Raw genomic sequence first — 26790 nt, forward strand, 5'->3', positions numbered from 1 at the left:
GTAAATTATTTTGATTTTTTGCCTTTACCATGTTGTTCAAGTTAGCTTAATTCTTTGTGATAACTTTTTATTATATAGATTAATAATATATTAAGGACGTAACTGATGCATTGACCACCTTTTAGAGCAAACTGCAAATAACACGTAGACACGGAATCGATGGATATTGCATGTTTTGTACGGGTTAGTAAATCTCGAGCACTAGAGGGGGCTAAATGAAAAACACCAAAACTTTTGGGCCTTTCTTGGGCCCAGATTTGTGTACCGAATCGGCCCAGGAAAAAAAATGTGCGGCCCATATAAGGGGAGAGCCCTCTCCTGTTGGGTTCGACTGCTAGTTTTACTGTGCGCCGGCGGCGGCAGCGGCGATGGCCGCGCGCGGCGGAGGCGGGCGACCGCCGGCGTCGCGCCGCCGTAGACGGAAGCCGCGGGGAGGGAGGATGGAGCGGGTTTCTACTCCCGCTCGTCTCCGCCGGCCGCCACGGCTGGATGCCGCCGAGTGGTTTGCACTTCTCTCCCCCGTTCCGCTTCTGCTTATTTTACGCGCTTTTTAGGGGGATTTCGTTGCGTTGGATTGGAGTATTTTGCTCGAGTTTTAAGTAGATGGAATGGTTTTGTATGGTCTGGTGCTTGTTGATGGAGAAGTGTGTGCTATTGACATTGGTGAATCCACTTGATAGAAAATCAATAAATAAATCTACTTATTTATTATGAAATCTGGTAATATGCTGCTATGGGAAATAAGGGGGGAAATCACATTGTCTGGCTTCAATGTTGGGGCTTCAGCACTAGCCTATCAGAAGCATATGGAAGCTTAGGCTTTGTTTCCTTTGGGGATTGGGCTTGTTAAGTTGAATCTGTGCATATTGAGCCATTTCTGTGGATTTGAATAAGTAGGTTTAGGATAGGCAGCTTGCCTAATATGTGCATGGCTTGGATGGGTTGTGAGGTGTATGCAGACAAACTGTTCAACCTTCCTTTGTGTTCCGATTGGACCTCATTAACACTCATGAGTCATGAATCGCCAAGAAGCCTATCGCCTACTTTCATTTGTTCCCATGGCTTTAGTGGTGTGCCGACAAGAAGAAGGAATTTACTGACAGGCTAAGTCGAATCAGCGGAGGAAGCTATGATTTCAGTGGATATCATCGGTAGTGTGTCATTTCCGACGAGAAAAGACCCCCTTTGTTGTTGATAACGTCAATGATAATGGCGATTCCTCATCAATGTCTTCTATGGTAGTTTTAAGATTTTTCATGCTATTTGGAGCATGTCTTCTCCAACTAAAGCTTATTTTGGATATTCTTTTTATGATAACCTTTATTTTCCCCACAACAATGGCTTCTCTGGCAAGGAAAAGCTTCTATGGTGACAAGGAATTAAATTGAAAGTCTCAGTTAACGCGGCATCAACTTCACCAGCGTTGGGATGGGTCACCTTCAATGAGCCCACGGTTTTCTCAAACCTGCAGAAGCTGTCAACATCATTGTTTCCAATTTCTTGAATTTATCTTAGTCTTCTTAAGTATGTTGTAATATCGACTACTGTGGAGAATCACTGCAAACCAAAAACCACATATACAAAATAATTCTACACCTTCCATGTTTTCTTGCACGTGCTTGTGCGCACCATTGGCAAGAACACTAACACATGCATTCTTCCGTCCATTGTTGATGATCTAAATCGCTTGACTATTTATCCCATTCTAGTAACTTGTCCCAATGTTCCTAGTCGGTAGTAACTAGCTGGCCAGGGGCAGTGTTGTATATTGAATTATTTATTCTAGCAACTTCCTTAAGTGTAAATAGCGTCTAGAGGTTTTCCATTAGGTTTAGTTTAATGCAACTTTTTTTCCGCAAATATTCAACAATGCTCATTTTATTTTTGAATAGTTGAATTACTGAATAGATCATATACTTCGGATCCTGGCTCAAACAAGGGAGTCAAACCACACAAGTGCTCCCATTTTGTAGAAAATGGATTAAAAATCAGGCCTCTCCACCCGGAATGGGAGAACACAGCCAAAAACAATTGCTCACATGACAGACTGAAATGATATTAGTTGTCTTTTGTAACAGTAGTGTTTGTAAGTTCATGCGACTGATCTTGCATGGCCCTTTGATGCTATAAGGACTTCAAACACACCATAGTGGCATGCACAAATCAACAAAGTCAGGGATTCACTATCCGTCTTGGCATTGGCCTAGTCACTTAGCCCATGCTACAGTCTGTATTGCCACAGTGCAGTGAATGGTTCACTTGCTGCTTTCTACTTGTTCTACAACCTATCTATGTTGTGTAGGCTAAGATATAATGCAGTTGAAAAAAGAACCACCCATTAGAAATGTATATATCGAGAAATTGATGTTGTATTGCATCAAGGTTGAAGATCCATTAATAAAGAATAACTTCACTTCCTCAGCAACTTTCATTCTTTGATGTGACAAAATTGTATGCATAATTCTGGCATAAATATATACCTAACTATTCGAACATGGCTTTGTTGGGCCAAACTCGGAAGGTAGGGCTGAAAAGCAAAAGCCAAAGATTGAATTCCTAGAAGTAGCAGGCCTTCAGGGGTTTTCTTCTATATTATTGGCCGATGTTGCATTGTTCTGTATAGTGTGTTGGTAGGCACTGGATAGTGCAAAAACTCCGAACTAGATCATGCTCTCAAGCTTTGTCTTGTTGCATTTGGACTCAAGATGATGTAAGTCAGTACAACTCCCTTACCTAGCTCGGATTACCGAATTGTGCCAGATATTGCATTGGTTTTGTGCTGTATGACTCATTCTTAAGATATTTTGTAATATATTTGTATTTCCATAGCAGGTTTGCCTAATTCTGTATGTCAAAACATGCCTACAGTGGTTTAGCGCCATGGTATTGTTGAGCACTAGCAGTAGTCTTGGTATTGCTTTGGTAGATTATATCCGATAAAAACTCTTGCTTAGGATAATTTTGCACTGTCATCAATTTATATTTCATTTAAAAAAAACAGTACCCAGTTGAGTGGACACTGGACACACTATAAGCTTTTCCAAAACCATTATTTTTCATGATTTACACCAACTGTGCCTATTCATGTCTTTCCTTCAGTGAATTGATTTTTTTCTATTTATGTTTATCTTGCAGCCCTAAGTCCAAAGTTCCAAAGAATTGTTGCGAAAATATCTCCTGTACTAAAAATCCCGTAGATGAGATACCTTCTTCAGGGAATAGATAAAAGAGGAAGGCCCTTAGCTTTTTAAATTTGGGGGCAAGCAATTAATAAGCTAGTAAATGTGACGACTCTGATATATGAGAAAATGTAACTCTGCCAGAGAACTAAAAACCATGTTGTGCTGTTAGGATACTTGGATTTGTTCCTCATGTTTTGTTATTTTCATTATGTCTGTATTGTACTGTGATCATTGATCAACCATTAGTTCTTTGACATCATGAGTATTCAATTCTACTTTTATGTTATATTTTTGCCAGATAATTTTGTGAAGTTACAGCAATAAGATTGCTTCATGATTATTCTTACTGATTCTTGATGTGCTATTTTTCTTACCTCTACCAAGAGTAATTATGCTTCTTGATATGTTTGACTGTCTTGTTCAATGATATTTATTCAACGCACCATTTCATCATATGGCAACCATTGCAATATCTCTACCACAATGTAAAGCTATAGAATACATATAATGGGTAATCTATTAAATAACTATATGAATTCTGGGATTACTTTATTTAATATAAATATTTTGCATGCAATCTATGCAAATAAGTAAACCACCTCCTTTTGTTTTACTAAAACCTTTTCCATTTCCTGCTCAGGATATCCCAGGTGAACACATGTCCGCTCCAGATGAAAAGGCGCCTACTGAGGTTGCAGGCATGCCCTTTTCTTGGGATATGCAGTCTGAAGCAGCCAAATATTTTGGAAACTTTGACACAGAGATCCAAGCTTCTTGTCAGACTCAAGAACCATCATACAGAGCCATTTATGGAAGCTGCAATTCTGGCCAAATGATTGGACTAGGGGATTCACAATATAAACTGGCTGGGTCATCCTCATCTCAAAGCCTCTATAGTGATAACTTCTCTGATGCCACTGGATTCAACCAGCTGAAGCTTCAAAAACAAACAAGTGCTGATGGAAACACCGAATCCTGGTCAGAACTGAACAGAGATGCCATTGGAGGTTTATCAGGTAAAGGGAGTCCACTAGCCAAATCAGGAAAGCAGCTTGAGCAACGTATGGCGAAGGCTCTTTCTGCTCAGCCATACCACCCTGTATTTCCTGTGACTCAAGGTGTTAGTTCCAGCAATTCATCTTCCCAACATGTTGTGAGTTCATCAGGAGAGGCCAAATATATTGGAAATTCTGGTCAAGAAATGCAAGTTGCTTGTGAAACTGCAAAAGAACCATCACATAGAGCCTTATATGGAAGCAAAAACCCTTATCAACTGACTGGACTCAGTGATCTCCGTGATAAAATCATTGCCTCATCTTCATTTGAAGGAGTCAATACTGGTAGCCTCACTAGCACTTTGTCAGGGATGAACTTGCCAACCAACAGTGCTAAAGAAAACACTGAATACAACCAACTGAAGCTTCAGAAACAAATAGATGGTTATCAGAGGTTTGAATCAGGCTCAGGATTAAACAGGGATGATGCTGGAGATATAACTGTAACAGGAGTTCCACAACAAGTGCAGGTTGGGCAAAACATGGTAAATGCTCTTTCTGCTAAGCCCTACCATCCTGTGTTTTCTGTCTCACATGGTACAAGTGCCAGTTCATCTTCACAACACCCATATATGGCGAGACAGTTGCTAGAGCACCCTGAATACAATCCAAGGATGCATCGCACCCATCCTTCATTGCAACCAACAATCGAAGCTGCATCCACCTCAATGACATCCCATGTTAAAGAGCCCTGTTACCAAGAAAATGTTGGGGATAGCAACCCAGGTATGTCCCTGCTTCGCAGCACAGCTGTTTCCTCCAGGGATGTAGAGAACAAATCTCCCAACCTGGGTGATAGGGTGCATGCTGATGTTTCGGAAATATACTCCACTTTGGATCACCAAACTTCAGCTAACAGCATGCAGATTCAGTATGCTCCTCAGGTTGTAAGGCAACCATCACAACAGTCCCTGCATTCTGATGTTACAGAAACATATTCAGCTTTTGGTCATCAGTCTGCAGCCAGCAATATACAGAGGCAGTTTGCTCCTCGGGTTACAAGACAAGCATCACACAGGTCCCTATATGAAAGCAGCAATAGCAGTCTATGGACTGGACCTCATGATGATTCCCAGATGGAACTGTTCAGGCCATCCTCGTCTCGCAGAATTAGTACTAATGTCATCTCTGGTGAATTGCCAAGGATCAACTTGCAGAGTGAGACAATGATGGGAAATGCTGATTTCAACCAGCAAAATCTTCGGAGACAAATTTCTCTCCGTGAAAACACTGAATCTCACTCTTTTGGCACATATAACGAGTTGCCAAGAACATCTTCCTTTTTGCGCCGTCAAAGCTCTGAATCCTCACAACTGAATAGTGCTTCTGTCAAATGTTCACCAGGTTCTGGTAGCTCATCAACCACGATGGGTCCTCCTCGCCCTTTCAATACAGTATCAGGAGGTGCCAGTTCTCTGCTAGGAAGTCCTCTTTCTTCCATGTCTGGAGGTTCAAGTTCTGGTGGTAATCCTGATCATCAGGGCACTGTTTTATCTTCAATATACCAACCAGATGGATACAATATTAATTCCACCTTGCCTCTAAGAATGAGAACACATGCAAGGGAGGCCTATGCCACATCTGTTCTACCTCAAGCCACAAGGCGAAGCCACCAAGTGAACTTTGATTCTGCAGAACGGAGACCCCAATATGTTCAACAAAGGGGTCTGGATGACACTATAAATTCAAACATGTTGAGTGCTCGGCAGCAGTTTCAGAGGCAGGTTGAAAGGCAGCTTCAGAGGCAACTTGAAAGGCAACTTCAGAGGCAACTTGAAAGGCAACTTCAGAGGCAGGTTCAAAGGCAGCTTCAGAGGCATCATGAGAGAGCAGCTGCATCTGAAGCACATCCATTTTATGGCAATGATGAGACTTCTGTCAGGATGAACCCAACTGAGGAATTTCTTGATATAGTAAAGGATCATGAAGCATTCTTCCTTTCATTTTATCATCCTTCTCGTATTCCAGCCCGTGTCATGAATACAGTAGATCAATGCTATGGTGTTGATATGGAAAGGGAGATGCCACATCAAGAGAGTCATCCAACACCTGGCTGTGGTACTGAGCTTTCTCATAAGAATGACACTTCAGGTTTTGAAAGATCTGATGTGGATGTCGCACACATACATGATTCCAAAAGGCTAAATAATGAGGAACTCAATGCCCTTCTATTACATAGGAAGTTCAGCAGCTTAAACAAAGGGAATTACCGGCTTTTTCACATAGAAGGCCATGTGCTTCAATGCAGGTCTGTGAACTTTGTATCAACTCTGAAGTTGCAGATGATAGGCTGCTAAAGAACCATTCACATGTATGCAAGACATAAAACTATGTTTTCTGATGGCCACATTGCTGTTCTTGTTTTCTCTTTTGCAGCATTGATCAGTGTGGGAGCCGCTTTATACAGCAGAAGCTTCCAACAGCGACACCTGATGAGAAACTCATGGTCTTTAAAGAAATCATGCCTCATTTTCTTGAAATGGTGACTGATGTATTTGGAAATTATGTGCTGCAAAAGGTTTTACTCCAAATGATTTCAACTTTCTACATTTGAATATGTAAGCAGACACTAGAAAATTCACACACTTATATTTATTTCCTTTTCCACCAGATGATCGAGCATGGAGCCCCATTTCAAAGAAGGGAAATTACAGCTTGCCTTTTTGGAAGTGTTTCGAGCTTAAGCTGTCAACTATACGGGTGTCGAGTAGTCCAGAGGGTAATGTGCATTTCATGTCTAATATCACTTCATACTGTTGCATATCTGATTTTCTTCATATAAAGATCTAAATCTCAGTCTGGTATTCTCTTGAACGGGGGTATGATTAGGGGAAGGGGATTAGTCGAATTTCACACCTTTGAATTTTTCTTGCTGATTTGTGCTCTTGAGCGGCGTTGTCCACTTCTATCAGCTGTGTCAGTTTCACATCAAGGACTCCTATCTCTTGATTGTTCCACTTTGATACACTCCCCTTCACCTGCTGCATCCCCACCAACACTGATGGGTCAGTGCTCAAGTTTACCAGGTAAGAGTTGGCCTTTACCAGAGCTCCCTACCCCAGAAGGTAGGGAGTAGGGTGGGTGGTGATAAGTAGCAGATCTGGCGGCAACTTGAGATGGAAAGATCAAAGATGGCAGTCATAGCGGTGGAGGGGTGGCGCAGGAGAAAGTATGAGGTGGTGGAATCAAATTTCTCACTTGCACAAGAGGTGGCAGCCACAAAGGGCCTCGCCGGCACCAGGAGCAGCCCTGGTGCCGGCGAGGGAGATGGAGGCAGCGTAGGAGCGGTTGATCGAGGCGGCGGCTAGGGGGATTAGGGTTGGAGTGTTGGGTCACATAGGTGGGATTATATAGGGAAGATAGGAGAATCTGGGCGGTTGGATCTCCATCAACGGTCAAAAGAAATTCGACCAATTTTGAGCAGAGAAACAGACACATAATGTATATAGGACAAGGGAAATAAATAAAGTTTAGATGTCGACAAATGAGGTTGGTGAGTAAAGGAGGACATCATTGATAATAGGGGAAAACTGAAGGTACTGACATTTATCAAAGAAAAGATTACCCCAATCTACCGTTTTTGGGAATAATTACCATATTTTGAAGTGGCGTGTACTTTTGCCCATGTGCGCCTATGCTACTGTTAGAAACAAAGCACCTTCATTGTTTTAGTTTGTCTATCATCTATGTATTAATAGAACACATAATTAAGTTCTTTATTTTCCTTGAAGTGTTATGTTTGGTTAGCTAATGCCCACAACTCCTTTTCTTGCCCCTTGCTTTCTTATGCAGGCTGTAGAGCTTAGTGATCTAGATCAGAAGATACAGATTGCCAAGGAGCTCAATAGTAATATCATGAAATGTATACATGACCCAAATGCAAACCATGTTGTCCAGAAATGTATAGAGCATGTGCCACCACGATTCATACAGTTCTTTGTGGAGAGCATGTATGGGCGTGTTGTGGAGTTATCAGTCCATCCATACGGATGCCGTGTCATCCAGGTAATTTAATTCATTACTTTTTCGCTAATTTGCAATGCATTTGTAGCACGGAGTCAACTAATCCATATGTCATCCTCCCCATTTATTTTCAGAGAATTCTGGAGTACTTTGATTCATCGATCCAGGAGATCTTTCTAGAAGAGATTATAGAGGAGGTTTACTATATGGCGAAAGATCAATACGCTAACTATGTTGTGCAGGTCAGTCAGTTTGTATTGCCTTCTTGATGTTATTCATTATTCATTACTACTATACATATATTGTTCTAAGAAGCTGCAGGATCTGCAAATTTTCTTACCTACCATACATGGATGGGGGTTGCTATGAATTTTTTGTACCGGATGTGCATTCCCATTTACCTTGTTGTTTGATTTATTTCTTTTGCAGAACATATTGCAGCACGGGAAAGCCCTTGTGCGATCTGCAATTATAAAGAAATTTATTGGGAGAGTTGTGGCCATGAGCAAGCAAAAATTCGCCTCTAATGTCATTGAAAAGTGCTTAATATTTGGTAGCTATGATGAAAAACAGAAGATCATTAATGAGGTCATCGGCACAACGGACCTCGTCAGAAGTGGTGAAACCGAGGCTCTTGTGGTATATATCAACCTTCTTCTGAATATCTGATGCTTAGGTGGCTAGATGTATTCATAGAAATGATAGAACTTAAAATGAACATAAAAATAATTTGAAATGAATCTTCCAGCACATGGAAGTTACATCAAAGTTATTAGCATGAAGTGTAGCTTCTTGTCCACTCTACAATGGTTCCTGAAAAGCATCCATACTTTTTTGAAAGAAAAAAAACAGTTTACACTGGTACTTAAATGCTCTTGAAAATGATACAACCATTGTGAATCTGGTCTTATATATTTCTGTGGATAATGCAGGTTATGGTGAACGACCAATATGCTAACTACGTTGTACAGAAGGTGATTGAAACCTGCGACGAGTGGCAGCGGAAGCTAATACTCAGGCGCTTGAGGGCGCACCACAGCCTGCTTCACGACTGCACCTATGCAAAGCACGTCGTGGCACGACTGGATAGGCTCATCGATATCGGGGGTACGCAATCTGTCTCCCTGATCACTTGAACAGTCATGAGATATACCAGAAATGCACCAAAAATACACTCTTTTTTGCAGTAAAAAAAGAGGTTCCACATGACTTTGTTCTAAACCCATTTTGCTATTGCCTTTTCTCCAGAGCGCAAAATGGCGAATCCCAGGCGCCCCAGGCGACATGGGAAAGATCCTGTGCCACCACTGACCTAGAAATGAGCTCGAGTAAATCAGCTGAAGGGGACGACGGTGACCTCTGTCCACTGCTGCTTCTGTCTGCAGCTTACTGAATCCTACTACTGCGGTAAATTCGACGATCAATCGAGACTGCTGAGATGATGAACTGGTCATGAACTCTCTGTAATGTTAGTGAATAATGGATGTGAAGATCGAATGAACATTTGGATATCTGTAATGTCACTTGAACTCTGGTAACTGCGAGGTCTATTCTACCTGTGTTTGTAAGGGGAGGAGACTTTACTATGCCTGTCAGAGACATGTATCAACGGCCCCATGTTTAATCTGTTTAGAGGTGGCCAAATGGGCCGGGCCAAACGGGCGGCCCGGGGCACGGCCGAACCTGTAGCAGGCACGGCCCGGCACGGCCTGCTACAGTAACGGGCCGTGCCGGCACGGCACGAGTAGCCGTGCCGTGCTTGGGCCGCTGGCCGAGCCCGCGGGCCGGCACGGCACGACACGGCTACTGTAGCGGGCCGGCACGGCACGGCCCGCGGCACGGCACGGCACGGCACGCCGGCGGCCCGTCAGGCGCGGACAGGGCGGGCGGCGGTCGAATGGGAAGGCGCCACGTGGCACTAACGGCTATTTGACCGTTCAAATTTGAAAATAACCGTTGGGAGGCTAAAAAATTCATAAAAATTTCGAAAAAATTCCAAAAAATCTCAAATTTCGCCCTATAAATAGGGCATGAACCCCAGCCATTTCTCCTCATCCCACACTCCTCATCTTGTGCTCTCAAGTGTTTTAAGTGCTCTCTTTGTTCTCAAGTGTGCATTTTTTTTGATTTTGACAAAATTTGCTCAAATTTTGTCAAAAATCAAAATTAGTTTCGTAGTTCAACAGTTTGATCGCAGAGGTTTGAAGAGCTCGCGGTTGGAAAGATGTAAGTAATATTCAAATTTGTGTATTATTTGTATTGTGTTTGTGAATTCAATAAATATTCGAAAATTTGTTTATGTCGGTTTAAATTTTCAGAATGGATCCGAACTTTCCATACCAGTCGCCGTCGTTCACCTTGGGTGATTTCGACCCCAACTACATGTCGGGGTTTGACGGTACCTCCGGATCGGCTCCAACTCCACCATCTGTGGAGGAGGTACCGGTTCATACGGATGTCGTTGAGGAGGTACCGGTTCAGGCGGAGACAGCTTCGGAAGGATTTTCCGGAACCGCGAGCGGAAGTGTTTCGACACACACCGGCTCGAAGAGATCGAGAACCTCCGGTGTGTGGCAAAGCTTCGACGAGATAAAGGAAACATGCCCCGACGGAAGGGAGGTATCGAAAGCCCGTTGTAGAATATGTAGGCAAATTTTATCTGCTCGTTCTTCTGGTGGTACAGGTCACCTCAAGCGCCATGCGGAGTCGTGTGCCAAGAAGCAAGGAATACAACTCCGGCAGCAGCAACTTATGGTAAACCCAGACGGTACGGTACGCAGTTGGGAGTACGATCCCATGGTTGCTCGGGAATCTCTTGTCCGGTTAATCGCCAGGCAAGATTTACCCCTGAACTTTGGGGAGTCCCCTGCTTTTGAACATTACATTCAGCAATCTCATAACCCTAGGTTTAAAGCTGTGAGTAGGCAAACATCAACTAGAGATTTAGAGAATGTTTATCACAAGGAAGCAACTGCACTTAAGGAACTGTTTAGTACATGTACTTTCTCTGTTAGTGTTACTTCAGATATATGGAGTAGTAGAGCTAGAGAGGATTATCTTAGCGTAGTTGTTCATTTTGTTGATGATGATTGGCAATTACAAAAGAGAGTTTTAGGGCTTAGGTTAATAGATGTCTCACATACAGGAGAAAACATAGCTGAAAGAATTAGGGAAGTAATTAATGAATTTAATCTTGCTGATAAAATATTTGCTGTCACCCTAGATAATGCATCTGCTAATTCTAGGGCTATTGAAATATTGCAACCTTTATTTTGTGTGTATGCTCAATCTTTTCTACTCCATCAGCGTTGTGCATGTCATATAATTAATTTGATTGTTAAGACTGGCATGAAGAGGGTAGGTGACCACATCGATGCTGTTCGTCAAGCAATCGCGTGGTTAACTGCTTCTAACCCGCGGATTGCTGCATGGAAGAGGTTTTGCAATGCGGCCGGTGTGAAAGCTCGTAAGTTTGCCACCGATGCAGAGCATCGGTGGAATGCAACGTATTTAATGTTAAAAGTTGTTTTACCTTATAGTAGTTTACTTTCTGATTTTGTTCAGTCACGTGGTGGCCCAAGAAACAGTGACGGGTCTTCAGTACTGAACGAGCATGTTTGGGCAATTGTCCAAAAATTTTACCAATTTCTAGAAACTTTTTATGATTGTACTCTAACTTTGTCACAAGTTTATTATCCAACTGCTAATATAATTTTGCACAACCTTCTTGAAATTGCTACTTTATTTAAAGAATACGAAAATGATGACGTTCTAACTGAACCTGTCTTTCACATGAAACAAAAATATTTGAAATATTGGAAAAATATACCTATGTTGTATGCTCTTGCTTTTGTTTTAGATCCTAGGTGTAAATTAAGGGGATTGTCTGCTATTTTATCACTTGTTGGAGATACTATAGGTGTAGATTATAGTTCTTTTTATACTGAGGTTAGACGTAAATTATATGAGGTTTTTGGAAGATATGAAGTAAAGTTTCAGGAAGTTCGCCAGCAGAGACCCCCTCCTATCCCCACTACAGGTAAGAAGAAGATACAGTGGGGTAGGATTTGGGGTGGATCGTCTTCAAGTTCAATCCAAGGTGGTGGCAGTTCGTCGGCTACAAGTGGAGACGCCTCTTCGCATGTTGTGGCCGAAGAGTTGTCCGGTTATTTGGACAGCGACGCCATCCACCACGAAGCACAAGATTTCAACGTCCTCGGGTGGTGGAATGACCACAAGATAACATATCCTGTGCTTTCAAAACTAGCACGGGATGTGTTGACGGTGCCCGTGTCGACGGTGTCCTCCGAATCGGCCTTCAGTCTATGCGGCCGAATCATCGAAGACCGGAGGACGACTCTGCGCAGCGACCACGTCGAAATGCTACTAAGCGTTAAAGACTGGGAGCTTGCTCGACAACATGCCCAATACACTGCGGACAACCAAGAATTGGCCGCCCAGTTCGAGCAACTCTACCTGGATCCAGACCAACCCCAGTAGAATTTTGTTAGAAGTAGTTCTGACCTTTGAGCTGTACTCTTTTCTTTGTCATGGTTTTCTCATTTTCCCCTATGAGTTTTTACATGACAAAGTTTTTAACGAGGCAGCATGTATCATTGTATCCTGTAATGATATAAACATCAATAAAGGTCATTACTATTTTTAACAAATTCTTTTGCAATATTTTCGCAAGTGTGGATTTATCTTTAAATTATTTCAAAATAATGAATCACAATCTATATTTTTAAATTTTTCAACACAACAAAAAAATACCATTTTTTCTTTTTTTTAACATTAGCAAATCATTACTTTTTTAAAAAACTTTTATTTCCATTTTTTAAATACCATTTTTTCATTTTTTAACATTAGTAAATCATTACTTTTTTTTAAACATTTTATTTCCATTTTTAATTTTTTTTCCTTATACATTTCCTTTGCTTTTTTTTTTAAAAAAAACACTGTGCACTGCAGGCTGGCGGGCTGGCGGCCTGCCTTCACGGGCCGCCGTGCCCCGAACGGCCCGTGGGCCGCGGGCGTGCCGTGCCGGCACGGGCACGGCCCGGCCATCCATGGGCCGTGCTTGGGCCGGCGGCTCGGCACGTGGGCCGGCACGGCACGGCCCGTTTCATCAGCCGTGCCTAACGGGCCGTGCCGAAACGGGCCGTGCCGGAACCGTGCCCGTGCCGGGCCGGGCCGTGCCGCCCGTTTGGACACCTATAAATCTGTTGTACTACTACCAGGTTTGTGTAATGGTGTTTATGGATTCAGCTGAGTGCATGTTTGTTTGATAATAATCGGGTTTTAAATCTCTGACTATATAGCTACCGTTATCTCCGGCCATAGCTGTTCAAGAAGGGTTCGCTCTCATATACAATTTAGCCGCTATATCTCCATTTAACCCACTATAACTATTAGAGAAGATCAACCGCTAAATATCTTTGCCTGCTATTTAAAACACTAATAATAATGCAGCTTTGCTTTCATATGGATTTTGGTTAGAATGACTGGGTCAAATTATTCAAAGCATACTTCATATTCTTCATCTATTAACAAAATGTTTTTTTTTAAAAAAAGAAAATTATTTCTGGATGCTGCTGTTATGCCTAACTAAAATGGATTAAAGATTTGTGATATGCTTTTCTGACTTTCTTTTTGAAACAAACATACCCCCTTGTCTTCATCAAATCATCAGTACGACATCTGTGCTTTTCATTGACGGGATAGAAATTTTGGTAGGTGGAAGACCAACCAACCAACCATCAGTACTGGTATTGACTTATCATTAGCAGAATTTTGTACAAAATCATTATACAATGCCACCCATTGAGGTTAACAAATTCAGCTCAAATACACAACTTCAAATTCACAGACTAACTACAGCTAAGCGGCGAAGAATCTGTTCAAATCGAGAGGTTTCGCTCAATTTGTCCCTGCCTCAAAATTTTGTCATTTGTCTCTAATTTTACAAAATTTAAACAAAACAGATGCTCCACACTTCACTGGTATCCCGATCCTAACACGATTCTATACTCCGTATCTCCATACTAGCACGATAAAACCTAAAATGATCATAAAATCGATATGTGCGGTTCTATCCACCACAGTATCCTACAATATGTATCCCAACGCTAACGACCTTGGTGGCAAGAACAGAGTATCACAATGGGTTCTCTGGTCCCACTTGAACCAAGGTTGCGGGCAGTGGGTCCCACCTATCGTTATACTGACAGGCGGGCCCAGGCTGTGGAGTCATACGCTGACGTGGGATGACCTCATCGACAGCGGCGAGTAGGGGAACGTGGCCACCGACGTCTGCGTCACGCCGTCCGCCGCCGCCGCCGCCCTCTCGTACGACGACGTCGGGTACGAGTGCACGAAGTCGTAGTAGCCGACCTCGCCGGAGCTCACCGGCGGGGGAGGCGGCGGCGGCGGCGGCTCCGGCACCTCCGCCGCGCCGCCGGCGTCGAGGTACCTCGCCACCTCCCTCATCGTCGGCCGCACCGCCGGCGCCGGGTGCGAGCACCAGAGCGCGACCTTCACCGCCGCCTCCGCCTCGCCGGCGTCGAACTCCCCGCGCAGCCTCGCGTCCACCACCGCCCCCACCTCGCCGGCGGCGTACCTCTCCCACGCCCACTCCGCCAGCACGAGCTCCTCCGGCGGCGCCCGCGGCTCGATCGGCCGCCGCCCCGCCACCACCTCGAGCGCCAGCGCCCCGAACGCGAACACGTCCGCCGCCGCCGTCGCCTTCCCCGTCCTCGTCAGCTCCGGCGCCAGGTAACCCAGCGTCCCCACCACCCTCGTCGTGCTCGGGTTCGCGCCGTGCTCGTGCAGCTTCGCGAGCCCGAAGTCGCCGAGCCGCCCGGACATGTCGCCGTCGAGGAGCACGTTGCTCGCCTTCACGTCGCGGTGGAGCACAACGCGCTCCCACCCCTCGTGGAGGTAGAGCAGCGCCGCCGCCACGTCGCGGAGGACCTTCACGCGGGCGCCCCACGTCAGCCGCGCGGCCGCGAGGCCGTCGCCGAACAGGTGCTTGTCGAGGGAGCCGTTGGGCATGTAGTCGTAGACGAGGAGGAGGTCGCCGCGGCGGCGGCACCACCCCTGGAGCTGGACGAGGTTGCGGTGGCGGAGCCTCCCGATGGACGCGATCTCGGCGACGAACTCGCGGAGGCCCTGCCGGGACTCGTGGGAGACGCGCTTCACGGCGACCACCGTGCGCGGCGGCTTCCCCGGGAGCACACCGCGGTACACCTTGCCGAACCCGCCGGCGCCGAGGAGCTCGCGGTCGCGGAACCCGCGCGTGGCGCGCCGCAGCTCGGCGTAGCTGTAGCGGTGTGGCCCGTAGTCGAGCTCCCATGGCTCGACCACGTCGCGGTTCTTGTACCGGTGGGCGGCGTAGGCGGCGGCGCCGGCGAGGGCGACGAGCGCGACGAACGCCGAGAACGCCGCGGCGAGGATCGCCGACGTGCGGTTCTTGCCGCCGGCGGCGGGGCGGGGCAGCGACGGGAGGGAGGGGACGTCGAGCGGCGGCGCGGCGCCGCCGCCGAGCTTGAAGCTCCAGCCCATGAGGTAGTGGGAGCTCGCGAGGAGGCCCGTGGACGCCGAGAAGCCGACGAACATCTGGTCGAGGAAGATCGGGGACAGGTCGACGTGGAACGAGATGAGCGGCGACGCCGGCTTCGACGCCGACGCGGCGGCGATGGAGACGTTCAGTAGCTTCGCGCCGCCGTCGTAGTCGACCCAGGCGACGATGGTGTCGCCGGACTTGAGGTTGACCGGCGCGGCGGAGGCGGAGGCGTTGGAGACGAGGCTGTTGAGGTCGACGCCGACGTGGTTGTCATTGATGTCGCCGAACTCGAAGTCCTGCACGGTGTCGAACTCCACCGCGAGGACGTGGTTGGTGGCGTTGCCGACGTCGGCGGCGCTGAGCAGCCCCAGGTACTGGCTCGGCAGCGCGCCGGGGAGGCGCGGGTCGGGCGCGACGACGAACGCGAGGCCATGGCCGCCCAGCTTCGGATACTCCGGCACCACCGCGAACGCGAACTCCGTCGAGAACGACACCGCCGCGCCGCCGGCGAGGAGGCGGAGGGGGGACGGGTAGAACGCGTGGCCGATGAGCCGCGACGTCTCGTTGGTGAGCCGCAGGATGCCGTCCGGCCGGAGCTCCGTCACGCCGTTCAGCGTCAGGTTCGGGCTGTTCCCGGCGCCGCCGCCGCCGCCGCCGTTGCGGAAGCCGGAGTAGGTGAATTCCTGGGAGGCGGCGAGGGCGGCGAGGAGGAGGAGGAGGAGGAGGACGACGGCGAGGTGTCGCATCGCATCGGAGACGGAGAAGACGACGGCGGTGGACAGGTGATCGTCCGTGGATTCTTTGGAGGAGGAATGGAATTCGGAATGGTAATCTCGGGGGTTTTTTTTTGTAGTGATGATAAAGAAGAGAAGAAGGGGAGAGGAGTGACGTGGCACCACTATGAGTGTTAACTAAATGACTCTTTCTCATGTCACTAATATTTGATGTCGTGTAGAGGATAATGCAATAACATTATGAAAGGACATGCAGTTCGGTGGTTGCAGTGACCTAAGTAGCACATTAAGATCGTAAGTTCAAATCTTTATAAGAGCGAATTTCAGATTGAGTTATTTGAGAGCTAAGTTTCTAATTTAAAAAAAGTCCTGAGTTCAAATCTCCATAAATAAGTTCCCTGTTTAATAGGCTAAGTTTCTAATTTAAAAAAAATCATAAGTTCCTAATTTAAAAAAGTAATGAGTTTAAATCTTCATAGGCAAGTTTCCTGTTTGATAGGCTAAGTTTCTAATTTAAAAATATTGCATATATCCGGTTGAATGTAGAGACCAGGTTAAAAATACCATTCTCTACAAAACAAAAATAATATTGTGCAGTGTTGAATATTGGTGCAAGGTGTAAAATAATTTCTTTTTTTGCTTGATTTATTATTTTTAACCACTTAATCAATGCTTGGGATGGAAGTGACAATGACACTCAAGTGGCTATCATTTTTATTTTGTATGGTTCTAGATAGCCAGATGCGCGCTCTCTCTATAGCCATAAAAAAAATGTCATCTTCTTTAAGAAAAAAAAAGAGTCAAAATTTTAAAACTTTGAAGACAGATGTCTTTAATAATATTGAGATTGAAAATCGTATGGCTTTGGATAGCCTACTACATCTTTAGGAAAAAAACCAACCATGGAACTTTCCACCCAAACTATCAAGTTTTGCCGTTGAGTTGAACTATTTGTTTTAATTTGTAATGTTTCAAATAGAACATTATAATTTCGAATACTATTTTATGTCGAAGTGGCCATACGAGGACCATGAACCAATGCATTATAAGGCTGCGTTCTTTTCCCCTCTTTTTCAACTCACCTCCCTCATTTTCCGTGCGCACGTTTTTCAAACGGCTAGACAATGCATTTTTTAAAAGTTTTTTTTATATGAAAGTTGCTTTAAAAAATCATATTAATCTATTTTTAAGTTTTTTTTGCTATTAATTAATTAATCTCTCAACAATCGCGTGTCAAAACCAAGTCTTAAAGTTTACTACCAACCAAGTGTAATGGAACGGTTAGCACCCAAATTTGTCAACCCTATCAAAAGAGAGACTTTGGGTTCGAATCTGAGCCATGGTATGGTGAAGCAAAGGATAAAAACACAGGCTTCAAGAGTCAACCCTATCAAGACAACTCTTACACAATGTCCAGAGAGGTTGGCACTAATCAATTGACTTTGACCCCAGGTATCAAGGAAGAAAAATGGAGTACTCCTGCTAGGTGATTATTATTTCCGGATGCAGCCTCATTTGGAGGGCAGAATTTCAGAGACTTCATAAGAGATACTCCTACGGGAAAGAATCCTTAAAACATAAACTTAAAAAGTAAAAAAAAAACAAACAAACAAGTCGTCCAAGCAACAAGTCTAAGCGACATAATATAAAAAAATTTCTTTAAGAAAATGTGTTTTTTTTGAAGCGTGGAGTAAATAATAATACATTTCAATAATCCGGTGAATAATGTGATAAGAACATGGCCTATGTTTTAAGTTGTTTTCTAAAGTATTTTATTTGTCTTTAAAAGTAGATAATCAGTCACAATAGTCCACTAATAATAAATCAAATAGGGCCACGCTGAAAAAAAAAATCCCTAAACAGGGTGGGGTGGTGTTCTTGAATTCGTGCATTCATTGGTCATAACTACAATGCTCAATGCCTTAAATGCTCCATTCGTCTTAAAAAAAGGATTTTAGATGAATGGAACATTTCTCTATATAGATTCGTACTATGATACATCACACCCATCTAAAATTACTTATATTTTATACTTTAAAACGAAGAGAAAACTACTATCAATCTATCTGTAGCAGTCTCTCACTCCCAGTGGATAACAGGAGAAGGGGCCAATCCACATCCATGTAGAGTACTTCTACAGCAGTATGAAGGTCTCTGTAGGCCTGTAATTGGCTGGGTCAGCTGTTCTGCATGGAGTCAAGCGTAACAGATCATGAAAGCAACTGTGGAGAACCAGAGAGTGAAATTACTCTGAATTTGTGAAAAAGGTCTTATACTGTGAAACAGGGAACAAAATGGTGGATATAATTTGTGTTTTAAATCGAACTATGCTCCTTTGGAACACATGATTATTGGAAGAATTCAATCCTATGGAAAAAATTATCCTATCAGATCATTTGGATCAAAGAAATATCTATCCAAAAATTCTATGAAATTCTTTTGGCTTGACTCAAAACTAGAAAACTGGAGGGATTCTAGCATGTGCTTCAACCTCGTGTGAAAAAAAAAATCCTTTGTGCCTTTCTCTTCTAATCCCTTTATTTTTATCGTTATGTTTTTTCAATCCATAGGATTCGAAGTTGATAGAACACTTCAATCCTATATTGTTTCTGTTTATATGTTTTGAGAATCTTGCGTTCTAAAGGAGCCAGAAATATTTCAAACATGCGGAGCGTCTTTGTTTTGTTTTGGCATATCTTATGCTTCAGTTTCTTGTAACGGCAGAGTTACAATATCATGTTTTTTTCTTAAAAAAAAGAGGTGTGATTCATAAAAAGAAAATAAAGAAAAAACAGTAACACTCTATCGTTTATCAGACTATTGCCGACCATAAACGTGAGGCATTGGAGGACATTTGAAATTCCAAATATACGCAGTTGGGCTCAGATCCTCGGACATACTCATGACGGATGCTTACATAATACTCCCTCCGTCCTATAATATAAGGGATTTTAATTTTTTTTCTTGCAACGTTTGATCACTCGTCTTATTCAAAATTTTTTGAAATTATTATTTATTTTATTTGTGACTTACTTTATTATCTATAGTACTTTAAGCACAACTTTTTATTTTTTATATTTATAAAAAAAATTAGAATAAGACGAGTGGTCAAACGTGATAAGAAAAACTCAAAATCCCTTATATTATGGGACGGAAGGAGAAGTAGTTTAAATTGACCATCGCAAAGCTAGCCGAAAGCCAAAGTTCTGGTGAAACCGCATTTTGCAAAGCAAATAATTGTTAATTCGCTGACACTTGCTTCCAGACCTCTAATTAATACAGATTTAGTCGAAAGGATTAGAAATTTTAGTTGGATTCCCTGGTCTGCTTGCTCGATGCGTATGTGAATGTGATGATGTATTGACAGTTAATTCTGGTTCACGACCGAAGTCGTAAAGCTGGAAATTTTCAAAAGAGGTTAAGTTAAACCACCGTTTCAGTTCGTAAACCATTTCAGCTATGGAAATCATGGTGATTTAATTAGATATTCTGCACATTAATCAGTTGAATTCATACCCCTTTTTTTTTTTGCTTGATGAACCAGAACATGTCTGGCCGAAAAGTTTTATGTGATTTTCTAATGTTTCCACACGAGGCAGCGAAAATTCTTCCTTTTACGCTTTTCTTTTCTACGAAAACATCATATCGCCACCAACTTTGCTGGAGAAATCAAACTGACCATCAATCTATTCTTCAAATGACTCATGTCTAACTTGGGCTTCACACCGATCAAGTACAAAAGTAAGAAAAATAGAGAAGACCCGCCGTATTCCCTCTCACAATAAGGCCTCGTTTATTTGGGGAAAAATTTTAGATTTAGTTGCCACATCGGATATACAGACACACATTTGAAGTATTAAACGTAGTCTAATAACAAAACAAATTATAGATTTCGCCACGAAACTGTTAGACGAATTTATTAAGCCTAATTAATCCGTCATTAGTAAATGTTTACTGTAGCACCACATTGTCAAATTATGACGCATTTAGGTTTAAAAGATTCATCTCGGAATTTACATGCAATCTGTGTAATTGTTTTTTTCTACTTTTAATACTCCATACATGTATGATGTGACAGCGAGAAAATTTTTGTTATATGAACTAAACAGGGCCTAAACCTACTATCCGTGAGAAAAATGTTCAAGAATTCGGAGACCAAAGTTTATCCCTGAACACATATAGTGGGATGTGTGGTGAGCCATCCACTAAAATCTCCATGGTTGGATCCACTGTTGTAGTGGTGGCTGATCATGGTGTACAATCAATTTGTGGCTTTTAGCATTGCATACTTGCAACTTGCAAAGAAGGAGATCAATGGAGTGTGTGAGCTTAGCTTAGTCAATGAAAGTGGCTAGAACTGGTCAACAAATTCGCCTCCAGATCCAAGCCGGTTCAGCCATTGGACAATTAGTAGCACTATAGTGCAGCATGCTTGCTTGCTCTTGTGAATTGTGATCCATATCCAATTATTAGTAAATATTCCTAAGCTTGGTGTATGGTCTGACTCATTGAAAACACCTTTTTGTTCCCTCTCTTGTTGTTTTGCTAGGATGGAGCCATGAGCACTTGATGTGATGTTGATCGGTGTTAATTAGTGCATTATCCTAATATTAGTCTTAGGGAGTTGGAATAAGATATACTAGAATCTGGTTGGTGTGTCCCAATTGAATATTGTGTTGCATATTCCTTGCAACTATTTTCAGGTTGCCATTTTTTTGAACGAATTGCACGTTGCCACTTGGCAATTCTTTTTTTTTTGGGGGGGGGGGTGGGGGGGTGGGGGGACTGTGAGGCCGCTTGCTTGAGATCATGTGAAATGCATGTGAAATGTGCCCTCCGCCCTAAAATATAAGTTTTTAATACCTCGATATAATTTTAAGATGCTACTTTGACTAACAATAACTATAAAAGTAAGATGATCTAAATAAAAAGAGTTAAATATTATAATAGTTTGTTTAATGATAAATCTAGTAACATCAATTTTACATGATTAATCTTTTTTATTTTCTTGCTATTAATAGTTAAAAGAAAAAAGGTTTTACTTAGCACTATTTTAAAAATGCTTATATTTTGAGACGGAGGGTTTACGGAGCATTAAAGTCTCACTGTAAATCAACTGGAAGCCAATTAAAGATGACGCAGGGTCTACTGAAAACTAACTACAGTACTTCAAAGCTAATTAAGGCTGTGTTTAGTTCCTGAAAAAAGTTGAAAGTTTAGGGAAAGTTGGTAGTTTGAAAAAAAAGTTAGAAGTTTATATGTATAGAAAAGTTTTTGATGTGATGTGAAGGAAAGTTAAAAGTTGAGAATAGTTGGAGGTGAACTGAACACGGCCTAAATATGGTGTATCAATTGAATTTGGCATGAAAGTTGACAGGACTACTTCAAAGAGAACCCCACACGTTGACCTATCAGTCGTATGTGATGTGATTTTTATATGCATAGTACAGTATATGTCCTATACTATTTGCTGGAGCAATTGCCGATCATGAATAGTTTTGATTATCCTTCTTTATCTTGTCTCAATAAGAAATAAATCAAATTTTCAGTCTCTCATTCAAAGTTGGCAGTATATAATAATATTACTAGTGAACAGAGAACGAAAATGACAGCTACATTATGCCACATTTGCAAGCATGCAGCTGCTCCTGCTCCTCTGGTTGACTGCATATGAAAGGAATTTGATTGAATTTGCAGATTATTTTGTCCAACGAGGCCATTTAAAATATAACTCCAAAAACTACTGATCACACATCCAGTGAAGGTCTAGCTGGTGACTATTAATTGCACTCTTCAGTACCGTCTGGTCAGTTGCTTTCAAATTAATTAATCCTCTTAACTAGACGAGTGGTTGACACAGGTGGCACGCACAATGCAACACACAGATTCTCGTCCACTTGTCCTTACCTCTGACTTTGACTCCAGTAGAGTACTCGACAAAACTACAAGTCGATAGATAGACTGATACCTTTGACAACAAAGTCGTTGCAAATCAGGCATGAAAGGGAGCGACATATATATAGTATTAAGGCTATGTTTAGTTCACGCCAAAAAAATCAGGCATAAAAGGGAGCGACATATATAGTATGAAGGCTGTGTTTAGTTCACGCTAAAATTAGAAGTTCGGTTAAAATTAAAACGATACGACAGGAAAGTTAGAAGTTTATGTGTGTAGAAAAGTTTTGATGTGATAGGAAAAGTTGGAAGTTTGAAGAAATATTTCGGAAAACACGGCGTAAGTTGAGTATTGAAGAAAGTAAGAGCCATGCTCTCTCCATCCTAAAAAAAACCCAACCTGGTTGGGGATGGGACATTAACCAAACGTACGTAATGGGCCAAAATGACATGTTAATCAACTTTGGTGTGTCAAATTTATCATGGCCCATTAAACATGACAGCCTCGATCAAATTATCAGCCCATTAGAAGTAACGGGCCATTCAACGTGTGACTGAGCTAACTTAACTGATTTCAGCCCAGTTTAACGTCGTCAGGTGTAAACATTGAGGACACATCATATGGCAAGCAAATGGGAAATAAACGATTCTCAAACTACAAAATCTCAATCAGTACTCGCTTCAGCATCGACCATCTCAATCTGACTTCTACACATTTCATCAGGAAACTGCCTTGAGGGAGGAACTCGCTAAGTAAAATGTCGATCCATCCTAGTCAGCATAGTCAGGTTTTGTACATCAGTCGTTCTTTCTACTACGAGTAGGCACGGGAAAGAGGATTGATTACCAAAAGGGGAGCAGGAGCGTCATTCTTTGGATGAAGACTGGCCATGGCTTTGAGGGGGCTAAGAAGCACGACCTTCCAAAATCAGCTCCTTTTGAATCAACCATAGAGGGAAACAGCATGGTGGTCATAGTTACAACAAATCCAGCTTACAGTTGTCTGGTTGGGTGCAGGTTGGGTGTTCTTTGGAACAGGATCGCGTCATACCACCCTGCACAATTCACAACTGATCTGGTCAGAAATTAACACAGTTCAGAGTATTAATTAAAAAGTTAATTTGCTACATGAGTTCTGAAGCAAACTGGGAAGGTCCCTAAGGGCAGTCCCAACCCATAACACTAGACATGGTTTCCATAAACTCCACATCATCAAGAAACTAGTACTAGACACTACTCTTCCAATGCAAAAACCACTATTCTACTTCAATTTAATGCTACTTATCTCACATGATGTCTTGGATGTTGTGTAGAAACCATGTCTCATACAAGACATGGTTTCCTTCTCTTTCCTCATTTATTCACTTGCCACATCATTTTTTATCCTAGGTGGCAACTTATTTAATGCTATGGACACCATCCTAGTCATTGGGTTGGGAATGCCCTAACAAGTCAATCAACAAAAAGTTTCTATCCTACTACTAGACTATTCAAAGTACACTGATATCGTTGCATGACAGATTTTATGCATCATTATCACTTTGCATTTTGTTGACATAGGTGCGAGATTGTTCAATAGGGGAAATCATGCATGTCCTCCATTGTGATCATGAAAACTATTAAACACTTTTCAACAGTTGGGAACTTGAGTGGTCATCCATCTATCATTAGGTTTGCTGTGAGCAGCATTGAGCTTTTCCTTTTAACCACCGGTGCAGGAAAACTTCCCAAAAAACATTGACCAAGTTTCTATATCAGCTCTAACCAAGAAACCATGCAACCAATAGTTCAGCTGTCAGAGAGTGGGAATCCACTTTAAGGAGGTAGGACAGCATAAATATCTCATAAAAAATATGTATAATTCATTTGTAACACTTAGACATTATGATGCTTAACTAACTAGCAGTATAAAAAGATCCACAGTTCCACACTTTTTAGCTATAAAGGGTGAAGCAGCCAAAACAGAAAGGTGGGGGTATATCTATACCGGTATACCCAGCACAGGACAATGATAACTTCTGATTCTTGACAGATTTCTTCATTAAGTTTTGAGTAGTTGTACCGCAGGTGGGATGCAATGGATACGGACCATATGAGGTAACAAGAGCAGTAGTTTAGTTTGCCTAGTCCCAACAGGCATACCAAAACCCTCTTCACTGTGTGTGCATAGCTATATATGTATTCTAGTTTATCATCAAACAAGACACATCTGTTAAGCAAAATGTAATACAGTGTTCATTGATCTAAACACAACCAATGTTATGATAATTCATTATCTTGACCAAATAGCTTGTTTCAAATCAGCTAGGTACTAAAGTTTAACACATGTAACACAACAAATTCCAAATTTCAGCAAATCACATATTCACTATTAACATTTCACTACAAGTCCAAATACGTGCATCCTTGTCCAGTTGTCCTCAATATTTATCAGTGTAAAACAAGTATGTGCCACATGTTCTAGTTGTCATTTCACTGTTTCATGTCTACGTAGAAATTTAACAACATGATTATTACAAAGCACTGTAGGCCTATTCCATTCTATCTAATGTATTACTTGCTGAAATTCTAAAGCTAACAGTTTACTAGCCATAAGCCCCTAATTAGTTATACAAGCGGGAACACTCCAACATACCTTGAGATAACGCGCATTGAAGATCCAGAAAAAGAAAACATGTACAATGTTGATAGCTCTGCTTATCCCAAGATCAACATTATGCAGCATTAAAGCTGCGGAAGCTCCTGTGGGTTCTCCATTGATGCCCTTAGTATCATGCCCGCCCTCCGCTTCCGCTCATCCTTTACTTCCTCCTTCAAGAAAGACGGATCCTCCCTCAGATCCAGGGGTTTTGAATTCAACACAGCTGATAACGGCTTCTTATCAATTCCAATCTTGAGGTGCACCGGTGCCCTCTCTTTGGGAACAATGCTCTTCTGATTCTGATTGTTGTCCCAACCTGGCCCAGTATCAATGTCCATCATGTTTGCAGCCTGAATCGCTGGTGCAAATGCGTCGAGGACAGAGATTTTCCTCCTCTGTGGTTGCATAGCAACATCAGACACCTCCTTCTCCCCAGGTGGCAATGCAGGCTCAAGGAATGGATTTCTCTTGCTCCCAGCCACCTGTATCTCCTTCCCCTTTTCCGCAGTATTCTCTGTAACCGCTGGCCTAAATCCATCAGCACCTGCAAGTGCCAACCGCCGCTGCAAGCTGAGCAGTGACTTCTCAGCCTTCCTCCGCTGCCGCACCTGCTCAACCTTGTCCACCCTGGCCTTGGCCTCCTCTTCGCTCCAAACCTCTGTCCTTATGTACGTGTGTGGATCCGGGAACACCGGGAGCCATTCCGGCACATGCTTCATCCCAGACTCCTTCCCGGCCATCGCGAAGCTTTGAGCTGGCTGCGGCTCCACGCGCGGCACCGGGAAGCTAGGCAGAGGCCGCACGAACGGCACCTCGGGCTTGGACTCAACGTAATCAATCAGCTCCCTGACGACGCCCGAGCCGACAAGGCAGCGGTCGGAGGTGGCCGCGCCGACGAACCCATCGAAATCGGTGCCGATCTCCTCGAGCGCCTGTATGATGTCGTACTCGTTGGCGAGGACGCGGCCGGCGAGGTTGGCGTTGAACGCCGCGGTCCTGCCGAGGTGCACGACGTAGCGGAGGATGACGTCGACGAGCGCGTCCACCGCCGAGCGGTGCGCGCAGTCGAACCCGGCCGCCTCCAGCGCCTGCGCCACGGCCGCCCGCGCCACCGCCCTACCGTACTCGTCCCGGCTCCCACTCCCGCTCCCGCTCCCGCCTCCTCCCCCTCCGCCCCCGCTCATGCTTCCGCCGCCTCCTCTCCTCCTCCACCCCCAACCCGACCGCTCATTCCGTCGAACACCTCGCGGGCGTGGCGGGGTTCCTCCTCCCAGATCCGGAGCTAGGGCTCGGCCTAGGTCTCGACGCCGCCGGGGACGCCACCATCCGCGCCAAGCCGGCTGAGCTGGAGGCCTCGAGGCAGCAGCAGCAGCAGTAGCCGCGGGGGTCGAATCGAGCGGGCGCCTCGAGCTGGGATTCGAATTCGAACCCGGATTGAGCGCGCGGCGGTGGGGATCGGGCGGGAAACCGCGGGTGGGGGGAGGAGGTGGGGGTTTAGGGTTTCGGGGGGGAAGCGGAGAGGGGAGGAGGAGGAGACCGTTGGGTGGATTGGATTAGGGCTTGGAGGAGGGTTTGGATTCGGATCCGAGCACGCGAAGCGAAGTGGGGGGAAGGTCGAGGTGGAGACGAAGGGGAGAGAGAGAGAGGATGGCTTTATAGAGGAGGAGGCGGTGGGTGGTGCGCGGAGCTGGAAGACGAAGACAAGTGGCGCTCGGTGATTGGATTAGCCTGGTGGCACGGTTTTATGGGCCAACTT

The 26790-nt window shown here is 43.9% G+C and overlaps 2 protein-coding genes, 1 long non-coding RNA gene and 1 pseudogene across 5 annotated transcripts; 1 reads left to right on the top strand and 3 right to left on the bottom strand.

Moving 5' to 3' along the window:
- The first annotated feature begins 341 nt into the window (after positions 1-341).
- On the top strand, positions 342-9795 carry LOC4352601 (uncharacterized). 2 transcript variants are annotated; one of them, XM_015764904.3, is made up of 9 exons: positions 342-502; positions 3823-6485; positions 6614-6755; positions 6849-6956; positions 8030-8242; positions 8335-8442; positions 8630-8839; positions 9133-9307; positions 9449-9795. In XM_015764904.3, the coding sequence occupies exons 2-9, from the start codon at positions 3841-3843 to the stop codon at positions 9514-9516; spliced, it is 3669 nt and encodes a 1222-aa protein (XP_015620390.1). In that variant the 5' UTR covers positions 342-502; positions 3823-3840; the 3' UTR covers positions 9517-9795. The 2 variants fall into 2 exon arrangements, with proteins under 2 accessions (XP_015620390.1, XP_066162641.1); XM_066306544.1 differs by lacking the exon at positions 342-502 and having other exon boundaries at positions 3553-6485.
- LOC112937407 (uncharacterized) lies at positions 6467-7236 on the bottom strand. The gene is made up of 2 exons (XR_003239973.2): positions 7094-7236; positions 6467-6666 (listed from the first exon to the last, which is right to left on the bottom strand). It is a non-coding gene; the product is annotated as an uncharacterized lncRNA (long non-coding RNA).
- Positions 9796-13942: 4147 nt separating the features above from the next.
- LOC107276906 (L-type lectin-domain containing receptor kinase S.4) lies at positions 13943-16599 on the bottom strand. The gene has a single exon (XM_015762979.3). It carries the CDS (start codon positions 16508-16510, stop codon positions 14450-14452), a length of 2061 nt encoding a protein of 686 aa, XP_015618465.1. The 5' UTR covers positions 16511-16599; the 3' UTR covers positions 13943-14449.
- Positions 16600-22863: 6264 nt separating this feature from the next.
- LOC112136075 (transcription initiation factor pseudogene) lies at positions 22864-26661 on the bottom strand (annotated as a pseudogene). The gene is made up of 2 exons (NR_154557.1): positions 25029-26661; positions 22864-23448 (listed from the first exon to the last, which is right to left on the bottom strand). The product of NR_154557.1 is annotated as a transcription initiation factor pseudogene (transcript).
- Between the last annotated feature and the right edge of the window lie 129 nt (positions 26662-26790).

This window comes from Oryza sativa, chromosome 12, assembly GCF_034140825.1.
Source record: "Oryza sativa Japonica Group chromosome 12, ASM3414082v1".
NCBI classification, from domain to species: Eukaryota; Viridiplantae; Streptophyta; class Magnoliopsida; order Poales; family Poaceae; genus Oryza; species Oryza sativa.